This window comes from Halichoeres trimaculatus, unplaced genomic scaffold, assembly GCF_033239565.1.
Source record: "Halichoeres trimaculatus isolate MK-OKI-2021-1 unplaced genomic scaffold, fHalTri1.1 fHalTri1_scaffold_4, whole genome shotgun sequence".
Lineage (NCBI taxonomy): Eukaryota > Metazoa > Chordata > Actinopteri > Labriformes > Labridae > Halichoeres > Halichoeres trimaculatus.
In genome coordinates, this window is record NW_027437182.1 from 38,269,147 (window position 1) to 38,279,332 (window position 10,186).

The 10,186-nt window shown below is 41.3% G+C and overlaps 1 protein-coding gene across 2 annotated transcripts in view; it reads left to right on the forward strand.

Annotated features, from left to right (window-relative positions):
- The first annotated feature begins 5,139 nt into the window (after positions 1-5,139).
- The window catches only part of plpp3 (phospholipid phosphatase 3), a 43,494-nt gene continuing 38,447 nt past the window's right edge, over positions 5,140-10,186 (forward strand). Inside the window, exon 1 of one of the 2 annotated variants that reach the window (XM_074668888.1) lies at positions 5,140-5,632. In XM_074668888.1, the coding sequence (XP_074524989.1) occupies positions 5,494-5,632 (139 nt within the window). In that variant the 5' untranslated portion in view covers positions 5,140-5,493. The remainder of the gene's footprint in view (positions 5,633-10,186) is intronic. The other variant, XM_074668887.1, reaches the window with a different exon arrangement.

A 10,186-nucleotide genomic window follows, 5' to 3' on the forward strand; every position in this document is an offset into this window, starting at 1 on the left:
AAATGCAATAAATGTTTACATTGAATATTGTTAAAATATTGAATTTCTTAAAGACAGGAGCAGATGAAGATGATCTATTTGAAAAATTCATAAGTCTTAGAAATGTATTTTATGTTTGACAAGTAACGTCCCAAACCATATTACAATATGTTATATGTGGATAAATTAAACTATAATATAGTGTCATCATACATGTTGTACCTATTCAGGAGCGAATTCTACTTAAAATACCTGTAGATTTCCTTATTTTTTTTACAAACATGTTGAGTGTGATATTTCCAGTTTAGTTTTTGGTCTACAATGACACCTAAAAATTTTGTTTAAGTCACTTGATTTATTTTGATACCATCAATTGATACTTCAGCATTGTCTTTGTTATATCTTTTATTCCTAGTGCTGAAAATCATAAAGTTTGTTTTTTGTATGTTAAGAGAGAGTTGATTTACTTTAGATCACTCAGTGATATTTGATAATTCTTCATTTGCTTCTCTCATTAGACTATCAAAATTTAAATGAGATAATAACGAGCATGTGTCATCTGCAAACATAAAAAGCAGTACATTTTTACACACATTTCTTCAATCGTTTACATAAAGTATAGATAAAAGATATCCCAAAATAGAACCCTGTGGCACCTCGCATATTAATTTACCTCTATTTGAGATTTGATTGTTTACAAAAATAAATTGTTCTCTCATTCAAATAATTTTGTAGCCATTTTAAGGCCCAACCTTGAATCCCATAATTTCTAATTTTGTTAAAAGAATATTGTAATTGACTGTGTCAAATGCTTTTGACAAGTCCAAAAACACGCTAATAGTGGGTTTTTTTTATTATCCAGATCTTTTGAGATTTTATCAACTAACTGCAACTGCACAACTGCATTTCTGTAGACATGTTTTCTCTAAAGCCATACTGATGGTTATATAATATACAATTTGCTGTCAAGTGTTTGGACAATCTTTTATAAACAAATTTTTCAAAAACTTTAGAAAACAGTGGTAAAACAGAAATAGCCAGTAGTTGTTAAACAGACTGGAATCACCAGATTTATACAATGGATTTACTTTGGTAAGTTTAAGGTCTCTTGGTACAGCTCCTGTTTTGAGTGATAGAGAGAGAACATGTGTCAAAGGCTCGATAATAAAAGAGACTACTCTCTTTATGAGACCAGCTCTAATTTCATCATGTCCTGGAGCTGCATCCCTCATGTGTAGTATTATTTGAAGTACCTCATTTGGAGTTGAAGTATCAAATACATTTAAACAGGAGTATGTCTTATCAGAAGTATTGAAAGTATATTTTCTGGCTGATGCAACTTTTTTCGCGAGTGAAGGGCCGATATTCAGAAAAAAATCATTAAAACCATTTACAATATCTGTTTGATTGTTGTAATTTCTGAAGCCATCAGATAACTGGGATGGTATACTTCTTGTCTGCTTTTTGTTTAATAATTCATTTATAACATTCCAGGTATTTCTTATATTATATTATAAATATTATTATATTAATAATATAATATTACTAATATTATAATATTATAAAAATATTTTTTCTTGGCATCATTGATAATTTTAATGAACCTATTTTTATATTTTTTATAATATGTTATATTCAAAGGTGTGGGACTAGTTAAAGCTTTTTTATATAATTTATTCTTGAAAACAGGATTTTTGTAATGCAGGTGTGAACCATGGCTTAGAAATGTTCTTTTGTTTATTTTTACTTTTTACAAAAGGAAAAGATTTATCAAACACAGCTGAAAATGTATTAATTAACGTTTGATAAGCCATAACAGCATTCTGGTGTCTTAAAACCTCTTCCCATGATACTTGAGCCAAAGAGGTTTTAAAACATTCCTCCTTTTTTTTTTGTTGAATCTGCGACGACAAACACTATATTTTGGCTTAGTTTGTACAGGATTTGTAAAAATCTAAAATACAGGGAGGTGATCTGAAATGTCAGCAAACTTGACACCCGAAATTATGGGATTTACAAAAGAGTTTGTTAAAATATTATAAATTAAGTTGCAGTTTTCTTTGTTATCCAAGTGGGTTTATGAATAAGTGGATAAAAATAATGAGTATAAGGAGTATTTAAGAAATCAACTGAAGGATTTAAATCATGTTTCAAAAGATCAATGCTAAAATCCCCAAGAAGTACACAAATCTTAATTCTGACACTTATCATTTCAAATGTTGTAGATTAAGCCTCACTAGAAATACCAGTGTCATTATCAGGTGCATCCAATAATCATAGTTTGACCCCCATAAATGATCCATTTCGTAATCTCTATAAATAATGTTTCTTCCTTAGTTTTAACAAAGTGTTTACTCAGATTGCCTCTTTCAATAAATTCAAAATCCTCATGTATAAAGATAGAAACTCATAGAAACTCAATATCATTATTTAACCATGTTTCAGTCAGAGCAATCACAGAAAATGTATGATGTAAAGTTGATAAAAACTGCAGTAATATATCAAAATTCTTTGGTAAGCTACGAACAGTTGGGTGAAAACTCGAAAAACAGTTTGATTAGACATGTCTTTGAGCAAAGCATTTAAGTCCACTTCATTATAATAACTGCATGTATTTGACCGTGTTCCTTAGCAGGATTTATTTATTATGATGAATAAATAAATAATACACACACACACACACACACACACACACACACAAACACACACACACACACACACACACACACACACACACACACACACACACACACACACACACACATATATGTTTATTTTCCCTTAAAATTTTCTGACATGTTATTTTTGATGGTCAGAAAGTGTAGGGAACTTAGCTGCCACATTTCTGGTGAGCTGTTTCCCCTTCCTCTCTGGGGTCTCTGGGGTCATTAAACAGTCTGTGTTTATATCCACATGTTTTATCTGCAAAGCAGGCAAAACCAGCAGGTTACTAACACTGTGGCAACCCAGGATGAAAATTACTGAGGGAGCCACAACTGCCAACAACCAATTAGAATCAATTTGGTGTTAAACTGTTATTTTCACATTACTGTTACAGTGACGTTATTTTACTGGCTTCTCATCAATTTCAGTGTATGTGTTCATAAGAGGGTAGTGCCAGTGAGAGGCAGTAAGCCTGAGAGTCACATCAGGTGTCTTTATGAGGAATGTATGCATGGCTGTGTGCCTGTGATCAGGTGAGAGGGCGTGGGGAGAGCTGTTGGTGCGTGCTTCAGGGCTTTGCGCTTGCTCATGGCTATGGCACACGTCTCATAGCTTCACAACACAACGCTAAACACACAGAATAGAATAGAATAGAATAGAATAGAATAGAATAGAATAGAAAATACTTCATTTATCCCAGAGGGCAAATTTAGGAGTCACAGCAGCAATCAAGAAAACAAAAATAAGAAAGTGTATAGAAAGTGCAAAGAGGTCCACAAGAAAATAGATGATGACAGCCCGTCCACCACTCTCCAGCCCAGCCAGTCTCCACCTCCACAGGGTCCAGGACTGAGCCTCCCCAGCAGTCTGTTCAGTCTCTGTCTCCTGGATCCTGTCTGCTCACAGCAGGCGAAGCTCCTCCAATGTGGTGCCAGCGTCAGATGTCAGCTCCGTCAGCCACGTCCGTGAACAGCACGATGCCACTCTGCCCTCCAGCAGCCCCTCTGCCGCTGGGCTAGCACAGCTAGCTCGTTCATCTTACTGGAGACAGATCCCACGTTCCCAACAACGATGGATGGAAAGACAAGTCCACATCGTCACCTCCCAGCTCACACCCGAGAACCAGCACGTCGTCCTCACCTCCTCCTCCTCACCTTGAGGGAAATCATCAAGCCCTACACTAGTTAGCATTGACATGCTACAGGCTGCTAACAGCTAATTTCACATGTAAACAATGCAGCCATGGTTACATGTAGGATCTCCAGACAAACACAGGAGAAAAGTAGTAAAAATATCACTGAAGCCACAAAAAGTTTGGTGTCCATGACCAACAATGAACCATACAAAGTGATGATCCACTCCAAATACAAAGATGATGAAAAAGAGACGAAAAAAATTACAAGAAACGGACAAAGAAGAGAGAGCTGCTGCAACAGGCAGCTACTTGGGCAGCGCCAAGCAATAGCAGTGACAATCGTACAGCAATTATGACAGTATATAGATCTTAAAGAAATATTTAATCCATCATTTTCATGCACATTCACACAAGCTGTCCCCTCAGCTCTCTTCTGAGTTAAACAGAGCTTGAGAGTCGGCTTGCCCTCCTGTTTGACTTTTAGTTGATCTTCAAGGAAGAGGAGCATCATTCAGCTTTTTAGAAACCACTGTGACGGTTTCTTGTAGTGAAAGTGCATTACAGCTTGTCAAAAAGATTTACAAGAAAACAGGATCATCTGATGTGACTTGAGACCCTACTGGAGGCTCCTGTTATTGGGTGTCACGGTCTGTTTTGTTTTGTTTTTTTTCCTGTGAAACTCTTCCTCAGTGCCTTAGAGACATCACATAGGCTGAAGATCAGATCGTCAGTACAAGGTTAAGGTAAAGGTTGGGGATAATGAATCGTACAGTGGTGAACAGACTTAGCAGAGCAGTGCACATGTCACCACTAGATGTCAGTACTAGTTTAACCATCAGCCTGACTCTGCTTTCACTGTTTGGCCTGAGCACACTTAGGGATGGTCTCAGGACAGGATGATTTTTTCAGTCCTCTTTTTATTCGGAGATGCATGCTACGTCAGCTCAACTAGAGTTTTAGCTGGCACATCAGTATCAGTGTCTGTATTTGTAATAGTATCAGTATTACCATCGATTGTTCCTGGAACTCTTCTGCTAAAATAAACATTAAGTCCATTAAAACTTTCCTCTCCCAAAGCAGCAGAAAACACATGATGTTGCTGGTGATGATAATTTCTTTTCACACCTTGTTTAAGAGATACAGGCAGCATTTTGCAGCTTTAATCTAACGGACAGGGAAGAACATCTCAAGATGGTAGTATATCAGTTTGTTTTCTTTGAAAGATCTTTAAATCCATGATTCTCCAGAAGATGACAGAAGAGCAAACATCTCCTCTCCCTCGAACATACCGCTATTTTTCCTAGTGCGCCTGATATGTCGCTTGTGTTCGCTGGTGGCGCTGTGCGTCAGAGGAGGTTTTCCACACTGGGATGGAGCTGATGACCCTGCGTAAGCAGAGAGAAGACGGGGGCTGAGACTGGAGCTGCTGGGGGAACTTGAAGCGAGAAGGGGGAGGAGAAGAAGGAGGATTGATAAAAGAAGAGCGGTTGTCGATGCGCAGCGCATTCCTGTCTCTCAGACGAAGCACTTCTCTGAGCTCAGGGTCAGATCCACACTTCATCTCACTTCCATTAGTTTAGTGTCAGAGTACAGAGTGAGGCAGAGACAGCTTCAGATGATCTGAAAGTTCCTTATTGAGCTAGGACAGGAAAAGAGCGTCTGACACTGCCCGAGAACCGAGCGCGCTGTGCGGGATTTAGAGTTGAACCCCTCTGATGCAAAAGCACATGTATGAGAAAGCGATGGCTCAAGAGACCAGGAACGGAGGAAACTCCACGTTAAACAACAACAACGGCGTTGACAAAAGCAAAAGGAAGGTGCTGATCATGCTGGACATCTTCTGTCTGCTGCTCGGTGAGTTTTAATCCTACGCTCTGTTTGTCAGAGCACGGAGTCTTTCTTCACAGCAGCTGTTTATAAAGTGTACCGAGCCCAAAGGCACTCCGGAAACCCGCGCTTTGTGAGGGCTGTCAGTACAAGACTTATCAGTCTAAAAGTGTCGTGTGTTATCAACAACCACAAGACAACTTCATCTGAACAACGCGTTATCACACAGCGACAACACACTGAGAGAGAACACACACACACACTGAGAGAGAACGCATCTACAACACACAGAGAGAACACACACGCACTTAGAGAGACCACATACACTGAGAGAGAACACACTGCATGAACACACTGGAGACACACACTGAGAGACACACACTGGGAGAACACACTTTGAGAGAAAGAACATTGGGAATGAACACACTCTGAGAGAACGAACTCTGACAGAGGAGTGAAAGAAAACCATGAGAGAACACAGAGAGAATGCAATGTGAAAGAGCACACTCTAAAAAAACATACTTTGAGACCCTATGGAAAAACAGAAAGAACACACTGAGAGAACACACTCTGAAATAACACATTCTGGGAGAACAAACTCTGAAACACAGGTGCATACAGATTCTTTCGAGAGAAAAAACTGATTTAAATTTTTTTTTTTTTTTACTCAGACTATATTTTCTTTAGTACATATACTATTCCAGATAAAACCATTTTTACTTATATCAGAATAAATTGTAGTTTCTCAGGCAAAATGTGTTGCATTTTTCCCATGCTAATGTCTATGCTAATGTGTATGCTAATACAGTGAGCTAAACACTGGCTGACTTGGTTTTAATGATGTTGCAGAACGCCTAGGCAGTGGAAAAGAAAGACTGACAGAGGTGTGCAAGCAGATGTTTTTAAATAAGCATCTGATGAAGTCATAAAGAACAGTAAGTTAGTCAAATCAGTCAAAAATGCACAAGGGATCTGCCTTGTAGTAACATGGCACTGCAGATGCTGAGGGTCCAGTGATGCACCAGTGTAGTTTACTGGGCCAATGATATCCCAGTGTGGGTTACTGGAGCAGCAGAAATGTTTTCTCTGAGGGACAGGAGAAAATGTTGCACCTCAAAAAAGAAAAAAAAAAAAAAAGAAAAAGCCACCACTCCAGGGTTACAAACAATCATTACACACACACACACACACACACACACACACACACACACACACACACACACACACACACACACACACACACACACACACACACATTGTTTTTGTCAGACCTATGTGCTCTTGACACAGCTACACTGTAGTGTTTGAGCGTAAATACTGTTGAGGATGAACTCTTGAGTCAAACAGGAAGTAAGCTATGGTCAGTCACAGAGATAGACATTGTTCTGGATTCTTCTATTTTAATAAACCTCTTTTTGAGGGGCGTGACTTCTGTTTTTGCTTTTTTTGTCTAATTGTTGCAAACTACCCCAGCATGTGTTTCAACCTATACCCTAGTGGGGATGGTTGTAACAAAGGACCATGAATTTGACGTAACCTGGTGAAGATTGTGATATTCTTGCAAAAGTCTAAATGGGTGCCGTTTGTGGTAAATGTGGGTACTTTGCATTAGAGTTTTAGAACTCTGACTCAACAATTCAGTGAGTTGGAGGTGCTGAAGCAAAAAGTGTTACAACCATATCCGGTCTCCCCTAAACATACAAACAGAAGCCCTTACAATGACAGGAGCTACATTATACTTCAAATAATTTTAAGTGATCCCACATGTCTTTCAAATCCTATTCCCATCTGACATTTCCAATTAAACAAATGAATTAATTCTGCCAATTGTGCTGGCATCTTTAGGTGTCAGGGCTGCATGATCAAATCAAACGTCAGCATAGAGTAATATTTGCTTGTTTTGTTCCCTTTTTTAAACTACGCTTTTTGTGATTATCTGTCAGTGTGGCAAAGGTGAAGGGAACATATTGGACACATGAGGTACTTACATTTGTAAGTTGTTTCCTCCTCCATTTCGCCATTGCACTTTCTGCAAAAGTCCTCCAAAGTGCGCATCAATGCAGGCTCGCTGTTCAAGTGTCCATACCCCCTCCGCACTACGTGGTTTGGGACGGCTCTCGATGTGGTAGACCCTCAGCGAGAAAGCCCAAACAGTGGGTTGGAGTGTTTCGGGGGCAGTTTGGGATTAAACCTTAGACTCAGGTCTTGAGTGTCATATTTTTAGTGTCAGACTCTCAGACTCAGACTCTCAGTCTCAAACTGTTAGACTCAGATCTTGAGTCTCAGATCCAGACTCCCAGACTCAGACTCAGATCTATAGTCTCAGAATCAGACTTTCATACTCAGATCTTTAGACTCAGATCTTTAGACTCAGACTCTCAGACTCAGACTCTAAGGACGTGGTCACACTAGCCAACCGTGCCGTGCCTAAGCACGCTTCAGCCCTAAAGAACGTTTGGAATGGCCAGTGTGACCGCAACCATGCCGTGCTCAAGCACGATTCGCTTCCGTGGTTTGGCACACTTCGGAGCAGTGGGCTTTGGCACTGTTTACTTCATGCATGAGCACAAGCATGCGGACAGCGCGTGCAATCGCCGCGAGCGCATCCCTTGGCAATCATTTTAAACAAAGCAGGGGTGTTAGATGGCTGTGTCGGACGAAAACGACTCACTGTAAGTCCAAAAGTCTCTAAAGTTGTAGCAGTGCTCTCTGTGTCTCATTGTGCTGACTCTGATGAGATCGCGCTTCATGTAAACAGACACTTCACAATGACGTAGGCAGTCCATGCACATGTGTGATACCTGCCAAAGTCTGGTTCATATAGGGGTAGTGTGACCGTTGGCCGTACTCTCCAGCTGGGGAACAGCACTGCGGGGGGGGGGCGAGTGTGCTTAAGCATGGCACGGTTTGGATGGCCAGTGTTACCGCGCCCTCAGATTTAGATCTTTAGACTCAGCGGCCATTTACACAACAACGATTTTAGGGTGAAATGCAAAAGTTTTGTTGCGGTTAAGCCGGGCGTTTAAACGAAAACCGCGTTTCAGCCAACCTAAAACGCAAACTCTGAAAACAGCCTCCAGAGTGGGATTTTTTCTGAAACACTGCTGACACTGGTGTCGTGTAAACAGTAAGCCGGCGTTTTCAGTGGAAACGCTGACGTCACACTCCGCTTTGCACAAGCTCATACAACAGGACAACAGTACCGATCATTGCAAACTACAGTGTTGTGCTCGTGCTGCTCAGTCTGCTATGTCTGCTGACCGTCTTTTGACAAAATGTGCATCTGTTGCTCCACTTTTGCATTTAGTATTCCCCCATAGACAAGGTATTGCCACACAGATGATCGGCTCAAGTCTACTTCGGTGGAGATCTCCCAAAAGCATCTTCTGGACAAGACAGTTATAGCACCACCTATAGAGAGATGCGCTGGCGGTGATCATACGTAATGGATCACACGCGCTGTCGGCGTGCTTGTGCTCGTGCATGAAGTAAACAGTGCCAAAGCCCACCTCTACGAAGTGTGCCGCAGCACGGAAGGGAATCGTGCTTGAGCACGGTACAGTTGCGGTCACACTGGCCATTCCAAACGTGCTTAACGGCTGAAGCGTGCTTAGGCAGACAAGGTTGGCCAGTGTGACCGCGTCCTCAGAATCTCAGACTGTGTGTTTTAGAGCCACGAAGTGTCAGATAACCTTTGGTCTGTGTGGGTTTTTTTTGCTGCCCTGCTGTGCTCCTGCACGAAGCCTGTTTGTGTTGTGAGCTCAGAGTTGTTATTCTGCCGGCGTCGCGTCCTCATTCACACTGATCCTGTTTGGGGTCCGATGTGTGTGTGTGTGTGTGTGTGTGTGTGTGTGTGTGTGTGTGTGTGTGTGTGTGTGTGTGTGTGTGTGTGTGTGTGTGTGTGTGTGTGTGTGTGTGTGTGTGTGTGTGTGTGTGTGTGTGTGTGTGAGTGTTTTGTTTCTGTTGTCACTGTAGCTTGGTCCCTTTACTTTCACGCTCCAGCCCCCGACTCTGCTCTGTTTTCACTCCCTCCATCTGTCCTTTCTCTCCAGTAGAAAAGGATTATGGGAACAGTAGAGTTCTCTCACAGAAACCTGCAGATCCTGGGTGAGCTGCCCTGATCTCTCCTCTCTCTATCTGTGCCTGTGTCTCTGGACTGTGAGGACTCTGGGGGAGTAATTGCTTAAGCATGTGTTGTTGAAGGGGAATGCGTGCGCTGTAGAGGTGGACACATTGCTGAGGGGCCTGCAGTCAAGCAGGTGGGAGCAGATCCACACAGAGAGGAGCAGAGACAGCTGATATTAAACAGGATGTAGCACAGCAACAGCAGACACTCAGAGCAGCTCTCCAGCACTCAGTTTTTAGTGCTGAGCTGATTAACACCTCAACAAGAGAATGTTTTATCAATATTTCATCTGCAACCAGATCCATACAGACCACTTCAAGGACATGTGGAGATTATTTCCTGCTCAAACTTCCACCACTCACTCTGCAGGAGGCCACACACACACACACACACACACACACCCACACACACAAACACACACATGCTCGCACACAAGGCATTCTAACACTCACACA